The 27,369-nt window shown below is 40.3% G+C and overlaps 5 protein-coding genes across 7 annotated transcripts; 3 read left to right on the top strand and 2 right to left on the bottom strand.

Moving 5' to 3' along the window:
- Positions 1 to 882: 882 nt before the first annotated feature.
- LOC130688043 (phosphatidylinositol 5-phosphate 4-kinase type-2 alpha-like) lies at positions 883 to 4,274 on the top strand. Its single transcript, XM_057511037.2, has 9 exons — positions 883 to 1,360; positions 1,422 to 1,519; positions 1,584 to 1,694; positions 1,756 to 1,894; positions 1,964 to 2,094; positions 2,167 to 2,335; positions 2,428 to 2,530; positions 2,785 to 3,012; positions 3,380 to 4,274. Exons 1-9 carry the CDS (start codon positions 1,211 to 1,213, stop codon positions 3,565 to 3,567), a joined length of 1,317 nt encoding a protein of 438 aa, XP_057367020.1. The 5' UTR covers positions 883 to 1,210; the 3' UTR covers positions 3,568 to 4,274.
- A 1,247-nt stretch (positions 4,275 to 5,521) lies between these two features.
- Positions 5,522 to 7,081, top strand: LOC130688048 (large ribosomal subunit protein eL8-like). Its single transcript, XM_057511043.2, has 6 exons — positions 5,522 to 5,682; positions 5,809 to 5,923; positions 5,981 to 6,130; positions 6,396 to 6,616; positions 6,677 to 6,799; positions 6,853 to 7,081. The coding sequence occupies exons 1-6, from the start codon at positions 5,662 to 5,664 to the stop codon at positions 7,033 to 7,035; spliced, it is 813 nt and encodes a 270-aa protein (XP_057367026.1). The 5' UTR covers positions 5,522 to 5,661; the 3' UTR covers positions 7,036 to 7,081.
- A 403-nt stretch (positions 7,082 to 7,484) lies between these two features.
- LOC130688047 (protein SCO1 homolog, mitochondrial-like) lies at positions 7,485 to 8,675 on the bottom strand. The gene is made up of 4 exons (XM_057511042.2): positions 8,298 to 8,675; positions 8,039 to 8,236; positions 7,757 to 7,965; positions 7,485 to 7,698 (listed from the first exon to the last, which is right to left on the bottom strand). Exons 1-4 carry the CDS (start codon positions 8,569 to 8,571, stop codon positions 7,549 to 7,551), a joined length of 831 nt encoding a protein of 276 aa, XP_057367025.1. The 5' UTR covers positions 8,572 to 8,675; the 3' UTR covers positions 7,485 to 7,548.
- Positions 8,676 to 9,861: 1,186 nt separating this feature from the next.
- LOC130688049 (serine/threonine-protein kinase 19-like) lies at positions 9,862 to 11,073 on the bottom strand. Of its 3 annotated transcripts, none has more exons than XR_009000290.2 (5): positions 10,779 to 11,073; positions 10,497 to 10,724; positions 10,284 to 10,440; positions 10,120 to 10,208; positions 9,862 to 10,052 (listed from the first exon to the last, which is right to left on the bottom strand). XR_009000290.2 is itself a non-coding variant. In XM_057511044.2 (5 exons), the coding sequence occupies exons 1-5, from the start codon at positions 10,992 to 10,994 to the stop codon at positions 10,010 to 10,012; spliced, it is 729 nt and encodes a 242-aa protein (XP_057367027.1). In that variant the 5' UTR covers positions 10,995 to 11,073; the 3' UTR covers positions 9,862 to 10,009. The 3 variants fall into 3 exon arrangements, 1 of the variants encoding a protein (XP_057367027.1); XR_009000289.2 differs by having other exon boundaries at positions 10,120 to 10,201; positions 10,501 to 10,724; XM_057511044.2 differs by having other exon boundaries at positions 10,501 to 10,724.
- Positions 11,074 to 16,296: 5,223 nt separating this feature from the next.
- LOC130688039 (chorion peroxidase-like) lies at positions 16,297 to 23,209 on the top strand. The gene is made up of 15 exons (XM_057511034.2): positions 16,297 to 17,264; positions 17,415 to 17,505; positions 19,022 to 19,368; positions 19,441 to 19,567; positions 19,641 to 20,017; positions 20,088 to 20,173; positions 20,262 to 20,481; positions 20,657 to 20,797; positions 21,008 to 21,109; positions 21,183 to 21,251; positions 21,334 to 21,516; positions 21,628 to 21,780; positions 21,856 to 22,149; positions 22,224 to 22,383; positions 22,474 to 23,209. The coding sequence occupies exons 2-15, from the start codon at positions 17,474 to 17,476 to the stop codon at positions 22,799 to 22,801; spliced, it is 2,619 nt and encodes an 872-aa protein (XP_057367017.1). The 5' UTR covers positions 16,297 to 17,264; positions 17,415 to 17,473; the 3' UTR covers positions 22,802 to 23,209.
- The last annotated feature ends 4,160 nt before the right edge of the window (positions 23,210 to 27,369 follow it).

Raw genomic sequence — 27,369 nt, 5'->3', positions numbered from 1 at the left:
ACAAGCAGACGACACGTCAACAGCTTGCTTTCTTTCAGTGGTGGTTGCTACTGGCATCAGAGCTGGAGAGCCAATCAGAACGCAAGAATGGGGGTGCCGCTGGGAACCCGAACGGTCGAGTCAACTCGCGGAGACCATGTTGTTCGGGAACCGGTCTATAAGGACAAACCGGGAGGCTATGACTGCACCATCTGCTGCCATCTATAGAAAACCTCAGATAAAAGTTGAAGTGCCACTATGTATAACAGTTCAATGTGTCTTTAATATTAACAGTGTCTAACTTTTAGTCGAAAACTCTTTGTGGATGTAGAAAATCTTTTCTTATAGGAAAATAAATCTATATCTATTTTTACCTGTCATCATTTGTCTTCCTATTACTGAAAAAACGAGATGTTGATTAACGCTTTCGCATAAGAGCTATGCTGTGATGTTCGAGATTCTATTTCGCCACAGTAAAACGTCTTATTTAAAGACGTCTTATTTTAGGTCATATTATCTACTTGAATGTAAGGTTCCCGCGACAGGCAAGTGATTGTTACTCAACACGGCAATGTTACTCAACTCGGCAATAAGTTTTTAGCTCCAAACACAGTGGCCATTTCATTGTAAACAATTAAATTACTAAATCGATGTCAAAAGATCAAAAATTGTCACTTGTACCTCTGTATCCGCGTTTTGTATCTGTGCCTTCATGTGTGTCTGTATTCTTTCTATTTATTTGGGTTTCCAAGAGGATAACAAAAGCGAGCGCTAGGTGGTGCAGTCGTAGCCTAACCTTTTTCTTCTGATTTACTCGTCGTGGAAAGAAACTTCGCTTGCTGCAGTCTTGCCATCACAGTAGCTTCAGGTCTTACAGGCCTTCACCAATGAGTAAGCTGTGATTGTAGTCGGGCGAAGAAGCAAAGTAGTGAACCCTAGACGTTGGTGTCCACGATTTGGATGCAAACTTGCACCACCAAGTTTCCTTTGACGTATTTCTAGAAGATCATGATTATGAAACCTTGTAACTATCATAAATATTCTGGCTCTTCTAGAAAGTGAGATTTAAATTTAGAATACGCAGTCGTCTTAAACTTCTGGGTGACGTCTTCACACAGCTATTAATGCTTAACTCCGAGCAGAACGATCTAAACACGGAAAATTTAATTCACCAGTAAGCAATTTAATCGAGGATTGGGGGCAAAAAAAAATCTAAATTCTAGCAGTGAAAATGAGCAGCCAGAATTCCACTGCTATTCCAGTTTCCATGCCTAGTATAAAACTGAAGAAAAAACATATTCGTGTGAAACATCAAAAAGTCAAGCTCTTCAGAGCTAGTGAACCAATTCTTTCAGTATTTATGTGGGGTATTAATCATACTGTAAGTAGTTTTAAAGCCAAAGATTTACATCAACACATTAAATAATCAATCTTCAACCTAGATAAAAGAACTGGTTTATATAAATATCCCTGTCATGCTGATGCCAAATGATTTTAAAGCATACTCCAAAGTTAAAGTTGACAATCATCTGTTTAACAAGTAAGTTTTAAAAAATTCTAGAATCAGCTAGCATAATATTTCAATTTCCTTCCTAATATTCTAGAGAAAACATGCCCAGTCATTTTAAAATCAAGGAATACTGTCCTCTTGTATTTCGTAATCTACGAGAAAGATTTGCTATTGATGATAGTGATTATCGCCAGTCTTTAACAAGGTTTTTACGTAACATTATGTGTGTTATATAATTCTTCTATGATAATATTTGTTTCGTACAGATCACAACCTGTAATATCAGACTCACCTGGTCGCAGTGGAGCAAAGTTTTATAATTCTAGTGATGGACTATTTGTCATCAAAACATTGACTAGGGAAGAGGTTGAGCAAATGCATTTATTGCTTAAAGAGTACCACCCCGTAAGTACTAAGATGACAATTAATTGCTCTGTATTTCTCTCAAAAACACTTTCATTTTAATCATGCAAGTATATTGTTGAGCGACATGGCAAGACATTGCTGCCACAGTATCTCGGCATGTACCGCCTGACTGTGGATGGGGTGGAAAACTATCTAGTCGTCACGAGAAACGTGTTCAGCAACCGTTTGCCCCTACACAGGTATCAATAATTTCCGTCAATTTTCAGACGTGTACGCTATGAATTTTTCAGCTAAAAGAAATATGATTTCAGGAAATACGATCTTAAAGGGTCGACAGTAGATCGAGAGGCTTCTGAAAAAGAAAAAGAGAAAGAATTGCCTACTTTAAAAGACAATGATTTTGTCAAAGACGGCACTAAGGTGGTAATTGGTGAAGATGCTAGAGAGCGCCTGATGGAAACCCTTACAGCTGATGTTGAGGTTAATGGGTTATTATTATCGCTTTTTTTTCCTCTGTCAGACCTATTCTTCTTGGTTTAAGTTCTAATCGTGTGTGCTTTATTCGTTTTCAGTTTCTTATGAAACTTCAGATGATGGACTACTCTTTGCTCCTGGGTGTACATGATTGCAAACAAGCGGAACAAGAAAATAAGGAAATATTGGATCGACCAGAACGTGAGTAAAAACTAATGCCATTTGGTTCCTCCATGTTACCGTTGCACCGTAATCCAGATTTCCAAATAAAGCGAAATTAGATCAAATCCAAGCTGCAACGTTAATTTATAGTTGACGGGTCATACGTGAAACGTCTAACCTGTTAGTTTGGAATGTTCCTGTGCATTTACTATCTATTTTAAGTTTCTCGTGATATTGAACTGTGTTTGCAGCACGTTTAACAGCTTCATACCTATTTTTTTTTTTTATTCCAGAAACGGATTTTGTGCCTGCTGCTGAAGACAGTTATAATGAAGATGATGAAGATTCATGTGGTTCCACAGTAGGAGTAGGGGGAGCTACAGGACCCACTCCGCCGGATTCTCCTCAAATGGGACGCGAAAAGGGCAGAGCTGCACGTTCCATTTCACAGCAATATCCCCATCAGTATACTGGTAAAATTATACCAGAGCTCGATATTTACGCCATCCCGTGCAAAGAAGGTAAATAAGTTCAAAACATACATTCGATTCAATAATTAAAGTATATGGAACATGTAAAGGTGTGACACATTTTCGTCACTGTTCAATTTTAATAAGCATTCTGGTGTTTTCATAGGTTTTGAAAAGGCCTGTCAAGTCGCTTGTAATATTTTTTTTAGATATTATGTTAACGATAAGAAACGTCATATTTGTACGCATACAAGGCCTTTGAATTAAGAGGTTCTAATTAATTTTAATAACAAATGGTAAAAATGTGCTTGTAATATAAAAGAGAAAAAACGAATAAGAAACATGATTCCGCTAACCATGAAATCTTACGCCGCTAATTCCTATCTGTAGATATATAATTTATTTGTATCCTTGACAGATGCACCCAATCGCGAAATTTACTTCCTAGCATTAATCGACATTTTGACACATTATGGCGTGAAGAAACAAGCCGCAAAAGCAGCCAAAACTGTCAAATATGGATCCCATGTTGACGGAATCTCAACCGTCGAGCCCGATCAGTATGGTCGCCGTTTTCTAGATTTTATGGCTAAAGTTATTGAATAGCTTTATTTTTTGTGGTTTATTTCTTAGCCATTGAAAAACGTTGTGTTCCATTATTCCTATTGTGTTGTTCACTTTTTTCTTTTAAATCTAATTCTATCTTCTAAAATAATCCGTTATCTTTTGTTTATTTCTGCGAAACGCGACCGCGGGCAAATTTTTGTCTTTACGATGTTTGAAGGTGGCATGAATTCTTTCCAATTGGATCAGAAGGCTACGCTAGACCTGCCTAACTTGAGAAACGGTCTGCGTATTGCTTTTGCATCAGTCAATAGAAGTCGCAAGTTGCATTTTTCGACCTTTTATCTTTGAGAGCATAATAGTCCGCAAAAAACTTTCTGTCGTCAACGTTCAATTTTCGTTCCTTCTGTAATTTGTCAGTAGAAACTAAATGCGTCTGAATCTGCTTGGATCTGACTGATGGCAAAAGTTGTGTGAAATTTCACGTAGCTGTCCTGTCAATTTATACTCAGCTTGTATAAGAGGGCAAGGTTTGCCTGATTCTCCTCTTGGTTTTGTATGTTCCAAATAATTTCCGTAGGTTTGTTCACTTCAGTCTCCAACGTGTGTGATACCGCCGTATTCTGTCCTATTTCATCATTTTTTGTTGTCTAAATTGGCACCTCCCTCCAAGCCGGGTTATGTACTACGGATAATGTAACTCGTGATTGATGTGTTTCAATACCAAACCCCAATAAAAAATTTTAAAACTCATACTGCGTATATAGCTATTCATGGGAGCTTGATTTCTTCAGTGAAAAAGAATTTTTGCGCTAGTTAGAATTTCATCTTTCGTGTAATTTTTCCCAAGAAGTCTAAACGGGCAAGTTTTTGCTCAGATTCCGGTGTTGTCAATAATTACGACATTTCCCTTTCTTGACAGATGCCAAATCATTCCGGTTATTTGATGGAGTAAGAGACTCAAACCTTAGAACCTAAGCAAACTAATGTATTGGATAGGTTGGAATGCAGTTTGGAAAATAGTTTTCGCGCAGACATTGACTAATTACAATTTGCCAAAAAAATGTTTCATTATTATTGTTTTATTGTACGTAATATTAATATTAAGAACATTGCCGAAAAGCCCGCGAATAGGTGAGAATAATTCCGTTTTTAAATGGTTTGTTGAAATATTTGGTTCAATGAAAGATGCATCAGGCAGAATCACGATTAATTCAACTTGAAAGTTTTTTTGCATCACCACACACCATAGTCCAAATTTGAATAGAAATTTTCTTCAGAATTAATTCAAATTATTTTTTACATTTCGAATATTTCATCCGCTAGTTTTGTCACATGGAATCCAGCTGACCAACCCAGTGCAGGTATGCAGTAACTAGAGCTTGGCCCCACATCAACCGGGCAGCTTTTTGGACGATCGGCTGGATCGTTTTGGATTTCATTGCTGTTCTTTTGGGTTTACGGTTGTTGTTTATTTCTTCCCATGGCCGTTTGTCCCAACTTCCAGAATTAAACCGCTGCCAAAAAAAGAAGGCCGGTTACTAAACCCGTTTACTTACCCTGATTACACCGCTCTCTACCCCGTTGATTACAAGTTTTATCCCGACTCTTACCTAGGAATTTGCTATAATTCAAATTTGTGTTACACGTTGTATTTTAATATATTTTTCTTTTCACCAAGATAACCATCATTTTCCAAGAAGACGGTGGATTGTATTGGTTATATCGGGTATTTTGAACTGAACCTCTTGAAAAGAAAACATTTAAGTTTATTTGTATGCCAGATTTGTTTTGTTTTTTTTGTGCGTTTTTTTTTTTGTTTTGTTTTGTTTCTGATTTTTTGTATTGTTTTTTTTTTTTAACAAACTAATCAAAAATTATAATTGAATTTGAAATAAGAAAATGTGTTTAGGTCTAGACTAGTTTGATCGGTTCATGTTGCTACCCTTGTTACTTCCACATTTTACTTTCCCCGCCCCTTCCTCTTTTCCCCCATCCTCTTAACAGGCCACCTATCGAAGTCCCTGACAAATTCTAATTCCATTTTCACTGACCACGGCCTGGTGACAAGCAGCTTCCCGTTGGAGAGGTAGTTTTTGTATTTCGAAATATCTTAGCCATCCTCCGTTTTCGACAATGGTTCTCAAGAAAGTTAAGGTGAGTGTTTCATCGTCTTTATATTCATTTGGTGTATTGCTTTTTTATTAATGTTTCATATGCCTTTTAACGAAACCTTCAATTGTGTTTCATGTCAATTCAATTCTGGACTTTTTCGTTCAACAGGGAAAGAAAGGCGTTGGCAAAAAAGTAGCACCAGCTCCCTTGGCTGTGAAAAAAGAAGTTCCAAAGAAAGTTGTGAATCCTCTATTTGAGAAGAAGGCGCGTAACTTTGGAATTGGTTAGTGAAACGTCTCATCAGTATGAGTTCAGTTTAAACCCTTTTTGTTCATCACAGGCCAAGATATTCAGCCAAAGAGAGACTTGAGCCGCTTCGTCAGATGGCCGAAATATGTTCGTCTTCAACGTCAGCGAGCTGTCCTTGTCCAGAGGTTGAAAGTACCTCCACCCATTAACCAGTTCCGTCAAACTTTGGATCGTCAGACAGGTGATTTGTTTCTTGCACTAAGCTCCTCTTGAGAGGTTGGCCATGATGTGCATAATAGTGTGATGCCTAGAAGGCTGTTGCACTAGTTGACACTATGCGCTAACCAGTACCTACATATGGTTATTGGCTTTGTTGCTATGATGTGTTACGCATCCTACTTTTGATGGATTGTGAAAACTTCCATTATGTGATAAGTGGTATTTATGTTTTCCACATCTTGCATACCTTGTTTTTGGCTTGTGCTGAATTAACTTTTGGTTTCCAGCTACCCAAATGTTCAAGCTTTTGGACAAATACCGCCCAGAGAGCAAGCAAGCCAAGAAGCAGAGGTTGCGTGCACGTGCTCAAGCTCGCGCAGCTGGCAAGACCGACACCCCTTCCAAGCGGCCTTTCGTTGTTCGACAGGGTGTTAATACGGTCACGTCACTTATTGAGCAGAAGAAAGCTCAGCTTGTCGTGATTGCCCATGATGTTGACCCTATCGAGGTATTTTAATAAATGTAATAACTTTATATCACTACTCTTAAGTGTTGCACCATTTTGTAGTTGGTGATATTTCTTCCGTCGCTGTGCCGTAAAATGGGAGTTCCTTATTGCATCGTTAAGAACAAGGCTCGCATTGGCCGTTTGGTTCGCCGTAAGACATGTACTTGCGTTGCTCTTACTCAGGTATTGGTTTACTTTTTAAAATATCTGACTATATAAAAATGTTCTTTGTTCAGGTTGAATCGAACGATAAGCTGAATCTATCAAAACTGGTCGAAGCTGTCAAGAACAACTATAATGATCGGTTTGATGAAATTCGTCGTCATTGGGGCGGTGGTCTTTTGGGTCCCAAATCCTCTGCTCGTATTGCTAAAATCGAGAAAGCCAAGGCTAAAGAGTTGGCCCAAAAAGTTGTGTAAACATGTCTAGTTGTAAACTGTTGACTTCATTACACAATGGATGGCAGTTTTTGTGTTCATTTATTTAGCACAGTTTGGCGTTACTACCTAATGTGACTATTGTAGCATTTATCTTAAGCTAGATAGAGATTTTGTTAAAAAAATCGTATTTAAAATAACGTACAAGAGGCATTCATGGTATTGGCAAAACTACTGAACAAGTAGATATCTGTGTACTTACAATTAACATTGCTAAATGTAATGTGCTTGTGTTCATATGAATTCTAATATCTCAGTCTGCAATAATCAGTGCTGCCTTACTAGTGTTACTGCATATTTTAACGTTACGAGCAAATTTCATAGGGTGCAGTGTGTATCAAAACCACCAGCCCCTTAAACTAAATTCACTTCGGATCAATACTATACGAATGTCATCAAAAACTACCACAATCGTCATGGAATTAAATATCTAAGCTATGATAATTCTTTTTATTGCAATGAATAAATATCCATTTCTATTTGAAAAACCATGACTTATCTCCAAAATGCTTTTTTCAATTGTTCAAATTTAGACATGTTGACCAGTATTCCAGCTGAAATATTTTCAGCAGTCTTATTTTGTCCATAGTAATCAACGAATTCACCATCAGGATTTATGAGGTAAACAATTATGGTATGATCAACCTGAAATACAAAATACGGATTTTATTCCTCTATGTTGAACAAGGAAATAGCAACTCACGATATAGTCATCATCCTGATCTCGTGGGCCAGCACTAAAATACACCCTGAAGTTCCGACATGCCTCAGCTATTTGTTCCTTCTTTCCAGTTAATCCGATTAGCTTAGGACTGAATTCTTTGACATATCTTGCAACAGCGTCAACTGAATCTCGGTCAGGATCGACAGTAATGAATAATGGTTGGACTTTAGGAACTCCTTCCATTTTATCTAGACATATTAATGAAGGCAGTAGGTAAGAAATAAGGGCATTAGAAATGTTATACTTAAGGCTTATAAAAACCTAAATTATCTACAACTTTCACCAACTTTTCAATCTCATCTGGACAAATGTCAGGGCAATAAGTGAAGCCAAAATATACAAGAAGCCACTTCCCTACGAAATCATCACTGCATGCAGCAGCTCCATTGTGGTCCATCAGACTAAACTTTCCACTAATTGCTGCTTTTCCTAAGGCTCTACTTCTTTCTCGTTGGATGGCTAAAACGATATGAAAATTAATTAAAACTTCTCTTACATAAACTATAAGACAAGTAATTACCAATTTCCTTTTCTCTGCGGACATAGAGCATAAAAGCCAGCAGAGCACTACTTAAGCCAGCAGTGATTAACAAGGTTTTATATGATATGGGCCCTTTTCTACCATATTCTTCTTTCTTCTTCGGTAACCTTTGAGAAGATACTGAGGAAAGAGATCTTAATCCAGGACTAGTTTTAAACAGTGTTTGAGCAATGTGCAAATCGTTTTCTATTGTTTTCACATACGAGCTTAGTCGAACATGATATGAACATTTCTTAACATATGAAAAGAACATGGTTGGGGAGCACAGTTAATAGCTGAACATTTACATATGTAGCTGATAAATTCATAGACGTCTATGCCAGCGATGGTGTAAGCTTCGAAGTACCAGCTAATATACCGGTAACTTGACTGTTTTGTCACGGCCTCCTAAATGGATAGGGCGGTACTACCATGCAACATTGCCATGTATTTTTCTATTACAAATGGCGCATTTGTTCGCTCTAAGCAGAGTCAGAGTCTATGAGTTATAGAGACCTGGTTTGCTCCACGATGTGTTGTGTAAATGCCATAAGCATGCAAGAACTGAGCTATTGGGGGAAGATGCTAAATAAGAAGCCAGTACTTGACGTTCTGGCAACCTAAAATCTTCTAGAGAAAGAGCTTGTGGAGTTGGTGGAAGTCGAAAACAATTTTATGTATTTAAAAACTAAATACGAAAGAGAAACTCAAGATCTCCAGATTGAACCGGAGAAACTCTGGATCGCATTAGAAAAAGCGACTGAACATTCGAAATCCGATGCCACTATTATGGAAATATTTCCAATAAAAAGGATCGGATGATGAGAGAATTGAAGTTCCTGCCTAACCACTTAGTAAAGGAAATACAGGATTCACTGGAAATTAGCCGCATCGTATTGTAAGGAGCTGACAAAAAGCACATGTTCCAAAAGACATGTTGAGAAAAATAACATATGATGCGGAAGCGCTATCCAGAATAGTTGGCGACCCTAAGCCAAGGGATGGGGACATTAAAGTTAGCTGTTAAATATATGAAAGACGACGTTTCACGGGAACCTTCTCAAATGGAAGTAGCTGAGAGACCCGTACGTTAACCCCAGGATATTGACAAAACGCTGGATGAGGGGCTAATAAAACACGAAATCTTTACCAGAATACCACTCAGAAAATAATTCCAGCTTTTGGAACATAACTTATTTTTAATCGAAGAAACATCAATCTTCATATTTGAAAGGAAGGGTAAATAATTTTTACTACCTAAATCAGTTGGCCGAAATATTGGAACTACCAAACCAATACAAGTTTCTCTAGCGACTAATTCATTGCGAAGACGCAACTGATCTTCTTAAATAGTATTCAACTGAATGGTACTAAATTGGCTCTTATGAAACTTGGCTAAACAATTGGCTCTTATGAATCCTAAACAAAGCTTTGAGTTGTATCGATCTTTACTTGAGATTTGAAATGTTGGTAATATTTTTATTTTTTGCTGTTCTTGACATTTGAGATTCTTGACATTACGACATGGATATCGTAAACAACAAAAAATTATTCAGATCGTATCTGTGAGGAAGGTTGATACTGTATTAATACTTGTTTTGAAAAAATTATATGAAAACAAATCGGTAGAAAATAGGATTTCGCCGTAAACATTATGTATGATGCGTTTGCCGCACTCATTCTTTAGGCACCCAGAGATATCTCAGACTGTTTCAATTGGAAAATCGTAACATGTTACCAGAAGTAGTGTTCACACTAATTGAAATAATAATTGCAATCAAACGTTTAGAACACTTAACCGATGCATTCGAATATTCCTTACCAAATAACTAAGTCAGCTCCAATAATGTCATGAATATGATACTGTACACCAAGCTGAACAGTCTTCCTCATATCACGCTGTCCTAGTTCCTTCCAGGACGGATAATTTAAAAAATCAATCAAAATAAAAAATTACAAGTATATATTAAAACAGTTGTTTCTTACATTTTGTAAAATTTGCTGATACTTGGACTTCTTGACCAAGCGGATTACATTTTGCCTTCCCTTGGCATACACTTTCATGAATTCTCCAGCTCCAGGAAAAGCAAACCAATATGTGGTACTTGTCCTCACAGTTAACAGGCAATTATTTATTATAGTTCTATAAAAAATAAGTAAATTTGAATATGATTATACGCAATGAAGATGTAAGTTTACCAACTTAATATCAGTTTCAGTAAAACCAGCACTGATAAGTACTGCTTTCTCTACACTGATTTCTTTGATTTGCTTAAGAATCTTGATGATAAATTTCTTAGCTAATGCTAAATCTGTACATTTTCTTTCAATAAGCTCTTCATACTGTTCCATGAACAGGACCGCCAGAGATTCCTCTTCACTTCCTAGTTTAAACAATCTGATGACTCCAGTTTGGTTTAATTCATCCTACAGATAAATCACTAATTTTTATTATTTCAGGTAAGATAGTAGGACTTTTACAATTTCCTTGTCGACCAATGTCCGATTTGGTATACGGCTGTAGATCATGTGTTTCATTACCACTCTTGGAACGCGACCGAGAAATTTTTCCTCAGGAAATAACATCGACAACTGACGTAGAGCTTCCTCCGATTGGCGAACGTCTTTTGCGATGCATTGCTGCTTTTCGGGACTGGAAAGGGAGAGTTTACCAACCTCAGTTTTGCGTTTGCTCATGGAATAACTAATGCGCCGAAAAACCTGATAATAACAGTTAAGCGAAGTTTGTGCCCAGTTTGTACGCAGAGCGCTGTCAAAATCGAAGTTTTCGTCTGTCTCGTTCACAGACAGCTGCGTTCTAAAAGCCTCTTCCTGCACGAACGTCTTGACTGGCGATTGGCCCCGATTAGCTCTAATCGGGTCAAACGCCCCGCCCCGAAAAAGGGCATTCGTAAGGCCACTTCTCCACCAGGGGCGGGGCAAAAATACGAGGTTATTCCCGATTGACCCGATCCCATTTTACAAGTAGGCTGCTGTTACGGTTTCAGTGTAAAAACAGGGTAGGGGGGTAGAATGAGGTGTAATCAAGGTTGTAATCAGGGAAATCGGGTAAAACATCAAATCGATTATATATTTGCATAATCAATGGGTAGCAATCCGGGTTGTAGCACCGATAACGTACCCCCATTGCACCCCGATTGAGTTCGGAACGAAGAGATTTTCAGCTTGAGCCTCGAAAACCCCGTCCCGATGCCCCGAAATTCGATCCCCGATTGGCTTGAGACCAATGCCTACTTCTTGTTGACTTGTTGGTTGTTATTTAAGTTGATTAACTCCCAAAGCGCAGTCATAATCATGGTTCTATGACTGCTCGAAGTCTCAAGCGCCAACTCAGTTCCTGAACCGCAAATAAAAACAAACAGTTAACAGTAAACTACGATACAAAGTTTCAGATTTTAATGCGAATGTTCTGGCAAATGGTTGCCAATTTTGTAAAATTAATGCGTATTTCATGGTTCAATGTAAATGAATTATTGCTAGTCTAAATGGCCATTGTTCATTAGAGTTTTTAGTCCATCACAATTCATGAAGAAGAAAAGCCTGCTTTATGAAAATACTTCCCGCAGTGATGCCAATTCGCCATTTATATGATTTATCTGCACGCATAGAGAGATTACGGACAATCAAGTAAATGGCTCAATTCTTAATGGATAATTAATTACCTCATCAGTAAATAATAAAAGGGTAAGGGCTGGTGGAAGAAATCAAAAACTACTACTTTTGGCAATTATGTATATATTTTTTCTTACAATAACAGAAGGCTTCTGTTGGTGCAATGCCTTATTCACTCTGTGAAAACAATCGTAGCATGTGTGTAGAAGTAAAACGCGATGGCCATCCGATTTCGATTTTCGTTTCTTCTTAGGTTTGCCCGTCCTTTTATTTTTTGGTCGTTAGTGGCCAGCTACGGTGGTCGCCCTGTGTGACTCATTCCTGTATATATCGACAACAAATTGAAACTAAAAGCATATTGAAATTTTTAGCGCCTGCTGTGTTGCTTTTCCCATTGTTTAAGTCCGGTATTCGCATTAGGTTTTGGTTTTCCATTGAAGCTTATCACCTGTAGGAAAAGCATTTATAGAGCTATTTTGATCGCAAAAAAGTTTCTCTTTTAAATTAGTTTGTTTTTCTTCCTTACATTTATCGTAACTCCCAGCTCCCACCAAGCCATACTTGATAATCGTAGAGAATTTAGGTTGTAAAAGAAAGTGCTGTGTGTGTTTGTTTTTTTAAAGGATCATTCTTAAGGTACATTTTAGTGGAAAGCGTAGTAACCACACAAAAGATGTGGCAAGTATTCTTGACTATTCACTCGAAGATCCAAGTAGCAATGTAGATAATCATCAATGACCATTTTGGTGAAAATATAATAATTTAAAAAAAATGAAATAATGACAAGGGGCATAATGATGGCCAAATAAATTACGCACATACTAGGTGAGTTTTATTTGAAATTTAAATAAATAAATAAATTTAAAAAAATCAATACAACAAAAATTTATGAATGTGCATAGGTGTATCGAATTTATAGGGGCATGACGAAGAGACGCATAATTTAGAAGTGAATAACGACTGAAGTTGCAACCCTTTTCAATGCTTTAAGTGTTGGCCTAAATCTTATCACAGAAAACAGCAAAGATTGGTACACATCTACAGTTATACGGATGGCGGTCAACAGGGTGTGTTAATATTGACAAGCCCGCAGGATGACTCGGTCGTTTTTCTTTATAATTTTTTTTTTTTTTTTCAAGTTTTCTTTTTTTTTTTCTTCCCACTTTATTCGTGACCTAGCGGTCGTCAACTATATACAAGACGGGTGGATGACTTCATAGGCCTACGGGCCAGCGTGAAACATTATAGGTAACATTGATGTTACGAAATACACGTCTGCATGCAAATGAGGATGGAAACGCACGCAAGACAACCGTTTCATGAAATAGGGTTCAACCGACACCGCCTCAAGGTGGAGCGTGCTGCTAAAGCCGTCGTTTTCGACATTTATATTCCATCAGCTTTAATTTGGAGAACAAAAACCAAAGGACAAAGTAACAAAATCGTAAATAAAAAAATAAAAAGCCAAAAGACGATTTCTGAGCAGAACCGGAAATACTGTTAACGGCACTTCTTGCTGACCAATCGAGTTCTTTTTATCATTATTCGTTTTTTTCTTTTGTTTTTTGTGGGTTCAGCTATTAAACGCATAATAATGTGGTTGGCTCAGATGCAAAAGAACTATCGAACCATCATCTCAAGAGCCCGATGAAAAAAGACGAAACTAGGGTTTTTGCCATTGTTTTGTGCAGGGCAGAGGGGCGAGGTCCAAGGAAACAAAAAACCATACCAAAGATGTATAGCCGTTGGCCTCTACAGAAGCACTTCACAGTGTGAATATATTTGAAAAAATGTAGGGCAAGGTGAAGGCCACCCTTTTGGGTAGTAGTACTGTAAAGACAAATGATAAAATGGTGCGGTCGAAAATGCTTTAATGTCACTCAATACCTAAGTCTTTTACAATGATCTGTGTAGTTTACGATAAATTCATGCGTTCGAGTTCAGTTGAATTTCGGGAAAAAGGAGCGCAAGGAAAACAAGAAGTTTTTCGAATCCCTTTGTCTGTAAGTTTACCTTTGTTCGCGTGGCGGGATCAGGAGTGTTGCTTACATTTCCGTTATGTATTCGACGTCACACGCGAGTCATCTTTGTGCTGGCAAATATGGCAATCATTGATTGAACAACACCCGACTGCCTGAATAACACCTGAATGCCCTCTACCTCGCATTGTAAAGAAACCCGATGTAACAATCGAATTTACCTCCTTTTACAACGACGTGAACGACAGACATTAAGCAAAAACCTGTGCCCACTGCTTTAGTCGAATGAGTATAGGAAAGCGTTAAAAAGACACTTTCAGCCTAGTTACTCTTATCAATTTGTATTCGTTGCACAAAATGTACATATTTGCATGGTCTTCCGGGTCTCACTCCAGCCCACATTTGTCATAATACCCATGCGTTTGACATTCAAGAATGAGGTTCATGACGAGCGTACGTAGCAACAGACTCTGAAACACTAGAGCACCATACCAACGTATTCACGTGTATATTCGAAGCATAAGCTCATAAGGGAAGATGACCGATTGAGGTGGATAGCCGAGAGTACGCAGAGACCATCAAACTAGTTTCATCTGCTTTTTAAAATTGTCTCTACCGTTTGGTCTATTAACCCCAAAGTCGGTAACAAAGGGCGGAACGCAGCCCGGATGTCCTGTAAAAAAGAGAACAAACAAAAATGTATATTTTTTATTAAACGAAGTTCACGACCAAATTGACTTAAACGAGCTTTGAATGAAAAACAAAAAAATTCGTGCGAAAGACAAAAATAAAGTATAAATCAGACAATCCATTGTCAATCTGTCTTTTTTCTGTTCTGATCAACCATTCATCCTTGTCTTGTGCATTAAAGCGGATGGCAAAAAGTTCCCGGAAATTTGGTGTAAGCCCCACGTCTCAAATGCCTTGCACACAGTGCAAGAGATATAATAGTAAGATGATGGGTTTGAGGAGTTGGATGATGACCTAGTTCTTTGTGGGTTTCTTGGTCGGTGACCGACTGACTCAGTCCTCTTGGCCTTTCAACTGCCCTTTTATGGACGTTGAATCACGTTTCCATCCTTTTGGCTTCAATACACATTTATGCAGTAAATGGCGTGCTTAGGTACGCCATCTCTATGCGCACCGAGTTGCAGATAGGGGCTGCGTGAGGGGAAGTGATTACGTGACCTCAGAAATTACAACGAAGAACCCTCCCCCTTAAAAACGGAAAATAATGCAATCATTCAATAAATAAAATGCTGACTTTGTTTTTAAAAAATATTTTCTGTATATGTGTTCGAAATTAATTTATCTTCTTTATTTTTTATTGAATATTTTTTTAGGGAATTTCCTACGTTTTACGCCTCAATACTGATTACACGGACGTGATACAGCTTTCCATCCCTGTTAATGGTTTCGCCTGTTATACTGGCACAACACACACACACACATACACACACAGTGGCACCGTGCATTCGAGCGGTCAAGGTTGACCACACCGCCCGTGAGCATCGTGGGTCAACTCCGCCCCCATCTACCCCAAACCACGCCCAATCTTGCCCCCATTCTCATCCAGCGTCAGCACCTGGGCTTTTCTCTCTTTTGTTTATTGTCTTATTTTTTTTTTTTCTTTTTCTTTTCTAAATTTTTCTTTTTATTTCAACTCGTTCTCTCGGCCTCGTTTTTATCCTTTTCCAGCTTCCCCTCAGAGTTTTCCCATTGTCAATTTCCATTGACGATCGTTTTCATCTGAGATTCAACCGCAAATCCAGCCGGGATATTATCATCAGATCTGTGTGTGTGTATATGCTTGTATGTGTGTATGTGTTGTGTTTTCTATAGGGTACGGTTGACCACTGGAGTCTGCCGATGGTACGTGCTGATGATGATGATGACGAGAACCTGTCCGGTCCCGTAGATGGCACGTTGTGCATAAACAAGCCTAGGGGACAGGTAGTTGGAACCTGTTATAGAGAGAGAGAGAGAGAGAGAGAGAGAGAGAGAGATTGAACGGTTCGGATGGTGGTTGGTTGGTGGGTCAGGTCGTCCTGAATAAGGGCCAGCAGCAGCAGCCGCAGTCAGCGCTTAGCATCACACTCTATACCTGGCCATCACATCATGGACACTCCCTTTAACCCTTATCTCGGCATTGCTTGCCGCTCTTTGACTCGCCTTCCGTCCCTTCTTTTTTAGAGTTATTTCTTGATAAATTTATATGCTTTTGGTGAAAAAAGAGGAGGAAAAAAAAAAACAAGAAACAAAAAACATACACACAGAAAACCAAAACAGAGAGGAGGGGGCGAGGCAGCTGGACTGGATGGATCCAGCACACAAACACACATCACTAGCTAGCACAACAGCCTCTTGTCTGTCTGTCTATTTCTCTCTCTCGCTCTTTCTCTGTTAACCTGCTTGCCGTTCTGTTGTTACAAGCTCTCTTACTGCTAAAAGCTAGTGATCACTAGTGTCTAGCTTCCAGTCAGCCGTGCTAGTTTCGTCCAGTCAGTAGCTCTCCGGTGTCCCGCTCTCGGTCGCAATCAGTCAGCTGAAAGTTACAAGAGAGAGCGAAAAAGTAAAGAAGACAAAAACCGAGCACAAAAGACAAGGTATCAACAGTAGCAGCAGCAGCCGAAGAGAAACCAGGAAAGGAGGAATCATTTTCAATCGTTATTCTACAAGAAACGAGGTTATTAGAACACCTGGAAGACGGGCCTCAGTGCGTTGAGATAGAAGAGAAAACACTATCATTTGCTATCACCGCTGCCAAGAAGATCGAGCTCGTTGGTGCGCGTCTCTACCCCGCGTTTATCTATTAGTGGCTACTTCGACGCCGGGCGCCACTGACGTCGTTTTCGTGACTCTCTCCACCCTCTTCATTTTAGTATCATACCAATTTGAGACCTTCTCCCTCCCGTTGCTTCTTTTCTTTTACCACGACTCTCCATCTTCGTGGTTCCCAGCAATCATCACCCTCTGTGCTTCCACCCCCGTTCCACCCTCGTTCCACCCCATTCCACCCGTTGAGGCTAAACTCTCTCTCCTTTCCATCCCTCTTCACGTTCCTCCTCCACCGCCTACTTTTGCCACGTCTTCCTCTAACAGAGGTGTGACGAAATCGTATTCCAATCCCGACCCGTTGACGGAACAAGAGGGAAATATGAGCGGCGAACGCGGACTTGGTGCCGCTCAGTTTGGGATCGGATCTGGCAGTGGAACTGGCAGCAGTAGTAGCGCGGCCGCCAACAACAATAACAACAACGGAAGCGCCAACAACAACTACCAACAGAAGCAACAGTTTACCAACTACAATCACTCGTGTTGTTCATCCGGTTATCCAGACGTCGGTCGTGTTCAGGTACTGTAAATCTACCGTACTATATAACAAAATTTCATATTATACCCTTGTGCTAGTGCTCATGGAAGTTTCCGCCAAAGTTTATTAGAAGTTGATTCGTTGCCTTATTCATTTGTTGTTTATACATTTACTTTGTATCGTCCTCATCAGGTCACGGCAAAAATCCTGTTTGGTTCAGTAGCTGCTATTCAATCAGTAAACGCCGAGAAATGTCGCAAAAAATAGCCACGTCTTCCGAAAGGTAATCATAATTCACAATTCCATCTTCTTCCTTTGTTTTTCCTTTCTTTTCTTATTCCTATTTGTATTGGTTTGTGTTATGAGTGTCCGTTGATTTCCCAACTTGTTCAAACTCCAGAGTCCTCCCCCTCCCCATCTCTACCCCCCCCCCCCCCCCCCCCAAAAAAAAACAGTTGTGGCTGTAGCTATTATTCATTGAACGTGTTTGCATGATGTATTTTACTTTGGGTTTAGGTTTGATTCTAAGGCACGTGTACGGTCACGGTAATCATTTGGGTACCTCAGGCGACTGAAGGAAAATCACTTCGTACCGCATAACACGATCTCTTCTTCTGTTCCCATTTCCACCCCAATTCCTATTCACGGAAGAAGACTTATCTTCCATTCTGCCATCTGTCCGACTTGATCAATTACTTTTGATTCGAGCTATCACGTTTGACACCAAGACCGGTTCGCATTTCCTGCCTTGGCAATAACAAATTTCACTTGGTTACAGCCAACTGAAAATAAGTCGAGTTCTCATTTGTCCGTGACTTTCAATGTACGATGTATAGATACGATAACAAGGTAAAGAACGAAAAATAACTCAATAAAAAATACGAAAGGGGGAGTAGGACGGCCGGAGGAATTAAAGAGAAAGTAGGTTAAGTTTGTCGACTTGGACTGTTTTCGGTTTTCTTTGTGTGACTGCCCGAGATGTGTCTCTATTTCTTTCTCTCGTTCAACATCTTTGTATGCATAGTGCATCCAGCCGTGCATATACTGCAAAAGGCGATGAACTATGAATAAACTGAATGCATATGTCTGAGTTGGCACAAGCTTCTGGCATTCAATAGCAAAGATTGTCGTCCTTTGTATGACAGCCGCATTTTTGTTGTGCCAAATTAACCCACATCCGCTTTCAGTTGTCCTATCTTTTCTGGGTTCTTTTTTATTCCTTCTGCATGATGTAGCACAGCATACCTAGGTAGTATACATCTCGGCGTTGTTATCTATCTATAACCACTGGTATAGAATGCGTAGAAGTTTAATTGGAACGCAGAATGGCAGTGACGGGAAAAACCCGGGATCAGAGATCTATTCCAACCTTCCATGCCAGCCCCAATATTTTCATAGGATTTTATCGGTGTACCAATGCGAGGACGGTAATTTTCTTTTCTTTGGTTTGTCGTTGCCTTTTGGATCACGCAGAACCCATTTCCGTGCGTCCTACTTCACAGTCCAAAGATTTGTCAATTTACGGTCTCCATTGTCTCCTTTCTTGTTCCAAGAAGTACACGGAAGGCTAAGAAAAAAGAAAAGAAAAATCCCCTTCTTAAAAAAAAAAAAAATCTTCTGCTGGCCTCATTGGGTTGCTCTATAGCGCGTCCGCTCTATTTCCCTTTCTGGCTAAAAAAAAAAATTATGTTCGTTCGGGAGCGGTTACTGTTGATGAATATTGATGAAAACTGCCAAGTACCTAATGTTTTGTCATTTTCTTTTTTTTTTTTTTTGACTGGTCTGTTGAACGATACTAGGACGACGTCGCACTGCATTCCTTCTTTCCCGTTGTCGACCTGGCTACGTTTGGTGGTTGGTCTCGCCGGCTTGTGGCCGCTTTTTGGCTGCTGGACGCTTGCCGACGCTTCTAACCACCATGAACTGGACCCCCCACCTGCCCAACGACTTGCTGCTTCATCACCGAAGCAACAAACATTGCCGTTCGCCATCATGCTCAACTTGATACGCGAACAACAGAAAAGCGAGCGTGACCCAGACGGACTTAGTCCCGAACAGATTCAGCTGATTGAACACATTTTCGGCGCCGGCCTTAATGCGTCCGATTACCTCATAAACGACCTAGAGCCTCGCCTTTACAAAGAAGGTATTCAGAGAATGTGAAATATTCTTGTTTAAACGAATCTCACTAATTTGAATACAAATTTCTGCTATGTAGGGCATATTATTAAGAAAGACGATCCGGCGGCCGGCGTTGCTGCCTTTAATTATCAAGACGCCATCACCAAACAGTTTGCCCGATACGGTTTTGCGACTCTTAAAGCTTACGCTTTACTCCGTGATAAGTCAGTTAACATCAAATTTTACCCTACGTAGTTCCCACATCAATTGTTAATTGAAATCGTGCGTTCGCCATAGATTTACCATCAATCAACGGAACCGTTTCGGCGACGAAGGTCGAATATCTTTGCGTAACACCGATTTCTACGCTGAATGCCCTTTAAAAGCTGAAACAATCAAATGTCCGCCATTCAGCGCTCTGTACCGAACGGGCGACGGCACTTGCAACAACATGGACCACCCGGAATGGGGGGCCTCTTTCAGGCCGTTCCAGCGCTTCTTACCGGCCGAATACGGCGACTCGGTGGAGGCATTCCGTCGGTCCGTACAAGGAGGCCCATTGCCAAGTGCCCGTGCAGTCAGTGCTCTGGTCCATCGCCATCGCAATATAACCACTACTCAGTTCACGACTATGGTGATGCAGTGGGGCCAATTCCTTGATCACGACATTACATGTAACTTAGACACTTCCTATACTATAATTCGATAGTTTTTTTTTCAACTAGTTATTTTTTTATTCGTCAGCTTCTGCACAGACAAGAGGCTTCAACGGCAGCATTCCGCAGTGTTGCAATAAGGACGGACAGGAACAAGTACTGAAAGAGAATAGGGTGCGTAACACCATCATTTTTAAATAGATTTTTTTATTTTACAATTTACATTGATTCACCCAGTAACCGTATTTATTACATTGTTTAGCATCCGGATTGTATGCCTATTGAAGTACCATCTGATGACGCGTTCTACGGCAAATACAACGTGACTTGCCTGAATTTCGTACGCTCCAGTCCGTCTCCATCAGAAGGATGCTTGATCGGTCCTCGCGAACAAATCAATCAGATCACTTCATACCTTGATGCGTCAAATGTGTACGGCAGCACCGATAAGCTACTCAGCTCTCTTCGGCTTTATAGTAAAGGTACTGAATGCTACAAGTCGTTTTCCTGCCTATCATGTTACCCGGCAATATTTATTTTAAGTTTAATTCTAAAAATAAGAGATAATAATAATAATTCCTGTTGCTCATAATCGTTGCTTATTTATAAAATTCTATTTCATGATCTGAAAAGCTGATATAACTATTGAACGAATAGGAATGATGAAGTGCCGCGAAATGATGTTCCGCAAAGCTCTACTGCCCGTCTTGGAGAAGCCATTTAGCGACGAATGCCGCACGCACTCGCCCAATATGCATTGTTTCAAAGGAGGCGACAGTCGTACCAACGAACAACCAGGTAACATTTTGTTCGACATGCTCGGGTTGTCAGTAAAATTTAACAGATATGGCACACCTTACTCACGCGGTTAGCTTTTGAGCTAAAGGTTTCTAACTTCTTCACATGGTATAACTATGGTTATTCATAGTAACAACAACGTGTAATCATCGCAAAAAAATAGAAAAAAATTATAATAACTCACTTAAAACACATGGTACTTTTGAATAGGCTTGTCCTCTATGCATACGGCCTGGATGCGTGAACATAACCGCCTCGTCAGAAAATTGGCCGATTTGAATCCGCATTGGAATGATGAACGTCTCTTTCACGGTAGTAAAATCAAAAATGATTTGATTGGAAAAGTGCCCATTGATTTGAACTTCTTTTCTCTTTCATTATACAGAGGCTCGCAAGATTGTAGGGGCCCAGATGCAACACATCACATACAATGAATTCCTTCCTATCGTTCTTGGTAGGACAATTTCAAGATTTAACGTTGACATTAACGTTCGTGTGAAATCATTTTAATTGTCTGGTTCGTATTCTGACAACAGGCGAACGCGTGATTGAGGTTTTTGATTTGCGGCTCAAGCGCCGCGGATTCTATTATGGCTACAACAGCAGCATCAATGCCATGGCTGCCAACTCTTTCGGGACAGCCGCCTTCCGTTTTGGACATTCACTTATTCCGAAGAACTTGAACCGCTGTAACCGTTTCCATCAGCTACTACCGTACAGTAAGTGCGCAGCAGTAGGGCAAAAAAAAAATAGACATGAGGACTAAAGTTATCACGTGACGAATTACTTTTCTTCTATGAATGCTGAATTAATTTTTTCTAAACAAAAAGGAACTCCTCTGCGGAAGGAGCTGATGGATCCGACGCCCATCCACAACATCGGCGCTGTCGACCGGATTTTGCTAGGCATGTGCACTCAGCCTGCTATGAGGCGTGACGAGTACATCGTTGACGAGTTGACCAACCATTTGTTCCAAACCAGCAGTAAGAAAAAGAAACACATACACACAAAAAGAAAAAGAAAAGTCTTAAAATAAAATGGATGATGTGATCGTATAGACAAACCGTTCGGAATGGATCTGATGGCTCTCAACATCCAACGTGCCCGCGACCACGGCATTCCACCATACGTCGTGTGGCGAGAAGCTTGCGGTTTGACTCCGATTCGCAACTGGGGCCAGCTTCTCTCAATTATGGATGACGATACCGTCGGCCGACTCCGAATCGCTTACAACAGCCTGGAAGATATCGACCTCTTTCCTGGCGCTATGGCCGAAAAACCCGTTGTGGGTGGCATGGTTGGCCCGACTTTTGCTTGCATTATTGCCCAGCAGTTTCTCAATCTACGCCAAGGTACATCAAATATCTGATTATGGAGTGGCCTTCAAACAGTGGTGTTCAACCGAAAATGTTTTGCGACCGAACAGGAGATCGGTTTTGGTATGAGAACGGGGACGTACCCAACGCCTTCACTGATAGCCAACTTCGTGAACTTCGACGTTCCACTTTGGCCAGAATCATTTGCGATAATTTGGACGACGCCGAAACTATTCAACCTTGGGTCATGCTTCAGCCAGATTCCAATACGTACGAACACATCAATATTTATTCTTTGCTCCTCAAAGAGTAGTAGTGTCATATTTTAATTTTACAATTTTAATGATTATATATTAACAGGAACCCTCGAGTGTCTTGCCGCGGCGGAATCATTCTCCAAATGGATTTGAGAGCCTGGAAAGAAACTGAAGCCAAAGCAACCTCTTTCCACGCTAACGTCTTACCGGAAGATGAAGTCTCCACGAATTCGATCAAGGCTGGCAGTGTTACATACCAACACACGGATGAGTACGAGGCCGAAGACGGATCGCCATCAAAAGGACATGGATCAAGACCTATGCCGCTCTTGCAGCCTGAAGACGACTGGGTGGAAGAACTTCCTCGTCCCATACCAGAGGCGCTAGCTCGCTCACAGATAAATTTGGAAGAAGAGAAAAACGATGAATGAAAGCTGACCGTTTTTTTTTGGGCCGCAACCGTACAGGAGCTCCTTTGAATTTCTTTATTGACAGACGTACGATTTATATAAAGTGCCTCGCTTTTGTCAAAACTAATTTACTGTTCGACGTTATCACGTCGTGTATTCTATGAGAAACTAACGTCCGAAATTGTGAAAAAGTGCCGGTCGCTTTTTCGTTTTTCAAAGATTTTTTTTCCTTTCCAAAGTTCTTTTGAATTGTACGTTTTTTTTCTTATTTATTTTATCGGATGAGATTCATTTTCCCATGTATGTGTCAGAGCATATTGTTGGGGAAATCGTATTGTACAGCGATGACAGCGATTCTAATTACGGTTGTTTTCAAATACTAGTTATGTTCTTACCAATATTATGAAAAATAAATATTTTATTATTAGACATTTCTTGCCACGTTTTTTTAACACGTTCCTGTTATTCTTTTGATAAATTGATATTCGTTCATATACTGTAGTTGTCTACATTCGCACGACAGTATGGTCATATCAAGCAGCTTGTACTTTGCTAGCTTTTTCCAGTAACCAGTATGCTTCAATCTATGAAGAATATTTGTATGTAACCTCAAATCATCTTGTTCCGTTATTCGAGGAGCGTAACGCCAATCGGACGACGCGGCTATTGAAATAAATATCGCAAAAAATTAACTCTTGACTTATTAGAAGAAAAAATTTCAACCTATTTGGGTAATAGACATAAGGGCTTTTTATTTTAGCAAAATTTTTAGTTTAACAACCCTAACAGTTTTTGACTTACAGTATTATCTATACAGCATATCTTTTATATATAATAACTAATATATACTGTATATTAACTATAGGGGAATTATTAAGGGAATTATTACAAGTAGCATTACGTGGTTCGGCGTCCCTGTCTCCAAAAATTCTTGACATTTTTTGTTCTTAAATGTATTTTCGCAATAAAAAATAATGGATTTCGACAAGGACTCGTACTGGGTGCAAACGGAACATTTGGTTAACTTACCGATTCCTATAAGTTTGATTTCTCTGGGTTCTATATTGGATCGAGTACCTATTTCCCCGGCTACCGTGAACTCTGCACAGAACCTACGTTGATTGTTTCCATATTTTTCATTATTTCCACCAAGCGACGTTAACTGCATAATTTCATATTCAAAGGCGTGCTTAAAAAAGAGAACTGCTATTACGAATCAAGTCTCTCTCCCACTTGCATATTCAAACTTCAAAAGCATCTAGAGTTTTCGAATCTTAACCAATTCGTCGGAAATAAATTTGATCATTGACTTTCGAGAAATCCACCGTTTATCTGTCACATTTAGATGTTACCATACCGAAGCCGCTTAAGCTTGACTCAAGACTGCCTTTGGGAATGACTTATTGACTATTTTATTTATGCTTTGGGTAACCTTTCCAATGGCTGCATTAGCCCAGTTTAAACCTTTTCCTTTTACCCCAATGATTACCGATTTCTCGGTGAATCGTAAAAGCTTGACACGCGAAAGCGTGTTTCTCCATAGAGAAAAAAGTAGAGAAATATACAGTACCCACCAAATTATTAGGCAGACCTCCTCCATTTACGTGTATTCTTATGGCGCTACGGTGTTTTTTAAACTCCCATTGCTATTTAATGGATACAGGTAGATTTTTTTTTAAATTTTTGCTGATCAGATTAGGTCGTGATCTACAGTTCACTAATACTTAGTTTTTTTGCAGATCTTACCGCTAAGGCTCTAGGTCCTCGTTCAAGAAATAGGCACACCCGGTTTTTCCCCATAAGCGTAATGCTAAGACTAGGTTTTTTAAAATTTTATATAAAATACTTAGAGGTGAGCTAAGAAAAACAACTAGTGACTATACAACATCTCCCTTTCTTTATTAACGAAACAAGGAACAAAACAAAACAATACAATCTGAGTCAATAGACATACAGTGAATGTTGACAATATTACTTGGTGGAGCGCTAGTCTGGGATACAGATAAACTTGATTCTTGACCGTATTGAATTACTATTGGGGCTATTTGCTGATTCCATATCTAAGACCGGAACGGGTCACTCTCTCATCCCCCGAACACACCGAGAGATCTATTTGGGCGTTGTTGATCCTGGAATAAGACTCTTGCTTCCATTGAATTTGAGCGTCTTGAGGTCCCTCTAGTAGGGGAAGGACTCTGGGCTGCTGGTTCAAACCCATGGAACGCTTCCCTGGAGTCCCCCGGGCTGTTCAGATTCTCAACCGCTTGGTGTTGCTCCAGAGTGACATTGCGGTTTGTGGGTGTAGTTGCATTGGGATCTACAACTGTTGGGTTCCAATCCCTCAGAAAGAGTGCCGATGTTCTGATCACTCTAGGTGTGTTAACTGGACGAGGCCGTTGAGCATCTTCGGTCCCCACAGATGTCGGTTTTTTAAACTGACTCAGGGCCGCTTTGTTTACATTTATCGCCTGCCTATTTCGCCTGAATAGACGGCCACAATTGGTACTCACGATGTACGAGTTCGGTTGCGGGCACACTGACTTCACCACACTGACTTCAATCCACTTATTTGAGATCCGTACCCGAACGGGGGTGCCTACTGTCAGAACGGGAAGGGCCTTTGTCTGCATTGACGCAGTAAACGCTTGATTTGCTTGGCGGCGTTGGAGTAGGGCTTTCACGGCTTGCTCATCAACTTCTTTGAACGTCAGAGCTCGTTTAGTGAACAACAATCCGCCACGAAGGTTGCGCTTTTGGAGTAACACTGCTGGAGATGGCAACCCGTTGCCCACTGGTGTGGACCGAAGGACTAGTAGTACATCGAGGAGGGTTTTGCCTTCGCCTTTTGATTTTACGAAAGATTCTTTGACAGTCTGCACTGTCCTTTCCGCCAATCCGTTTGATTTTGGATACTCAGGGCTGGATGTTGTTAAGCGAATGTCATAACGGCTGCAAAATCACCGGAACTCTGACGAATCAAACTGTTTTCCATTGTCTGAGACAAGTTGTTCAGGAAAGCCAAAGTCAACGAAGATACGTTTGAGTTCTTCCACCACCGATGTACTATTAATTCCACGTAACTGAGCCGCGCACGGCCACTTGCTATAATAATCTACCACTAGGAGATAATGAACTCCCGCTATTTCATAGAGGTCTGTCGCCACTTTCTGGAAGGCGTAATCGGGAATTGCGACATTGAAGCACGGCTGATTAGAGTTCTGATGTCTATGTTCTTGACACATGCTACAGGCCTCGACCATGTTTGTTATTTGGTCAACGTAGTTTGGCCAATACACCGTTAGCTTCGCTCGTTCAATGCACTTAGATATTCCGAGGTGCCCTTCGTGTATCTGTCGTAAAATTTCTGGTTGGAGGGCCACTGGTACAACGACTTGTTCTCCTTTAAGGAGGAGATCTCCACGCTCACTTAGATCACTGCGATGTAACCAGAATGGTTTAGCCGCGGGATGACAATTCTTCTTGTGTTCTGGCCAACCTTTGCGAACTAAATCTGCTACCATATTTAGAGTTGGATCGGCTGCTGTTGCTGCTACAAACTTTTCCTGAGAAGTTGGTGTCACTGCTAAAGACAAGACTACCATGTTTACGCACTCGTTACTGCGTTGAGCGGGATCCTCCACATATTGTCGTGTCTCCGGTGCTCTGCTGAGAGCGTCTGCCACGTGTAAATCTTTTCCAGGTTTAAACACTAATTCAAAATCATATATTTGCACTAATAGTCTCATTCGTTGAATGCGAGAACTGCACGATGCTATCGGCTTGTGATGAATGCCGATTAACGGTTTGTGATCCGTTTCGACTGAAACTGTCTGACCGTAGACATATTGATGAAACTGTTGTAGTCCAAACTGCACAGCCAATAGCTCCTTCTCTATCTGGGCGTATCTCTGCTGAGTGTCAGTAAGAGTTCTGGATGCAAACTCTATCGGCTGGTCCATTTGCATAAGCACCGCACCAACACCTATTGGAGAGGCATCAACGGACAAAACCACCGGGAGAGATGAGTCGAACAAGCGTAGAACTGGTAATTTAGACACTAAACTTTTAATGCTCTCGAACACTCTGTCAGTATTGGCATCCCACTGCCACTCCGTGTCCGCTTTGACTAACACTCGTAGGGGAGACATTCTTTCAGAGAGTGTATCACAGAATTTGGCCAAGTAATTGACCATCCCCAGAAATCGCTGAATATCTTGTTTATTTTCAGGCTGTTTGAAGGACGTTATAGCGGCCACTTTCTCAGGATCCGGTTTCAGAACTTTGTTGCCGATTATGTGACCAATGTACTTGATTTCTGGTTGAAGGAACTTGCACTTATCCATATTTAATTTCAAACTGACTTCCGTACAGCATTCGAACAGTGACTCCAGTCGGGAATTATGTTCTTCGAGGGTTTCCCCCACACAAAAAAATCGTCAAAGTATATTTCCACACCTGGTAAGTCGCCAAATAATTCTGTCATCATTTGCTGATACGCTTCAGGGCTAGATGATAACCCAAATGGCAACCGTAAGAAACGATACCTTCCGAATGGAGTGCCATGGTGGTTAAAAATGTCGACTCCTCAG

The sequence above is a fragment of the Daphnia carinata genome, chromosome 3 (assembly GCF_022539665.2).
Source record: "Daphnia carinata strain CSIRO-1 chromosome 3, CSIRO_AGI_Dcar_HiC_V3, whole genome shotgun sequence".
Classification (NCBI taxonomy): domain Eukaryota; kingdom Metazoa; phylum Arthropoda; class Branchiopoda; order Diplostraca; family Daphniidae; genus Daphnia; species Daphnia carinata.
Note: the sequence above shows the minus strand (reverse complement) of the source record. Positions and strands in the feature narration are given on the sequence as shown.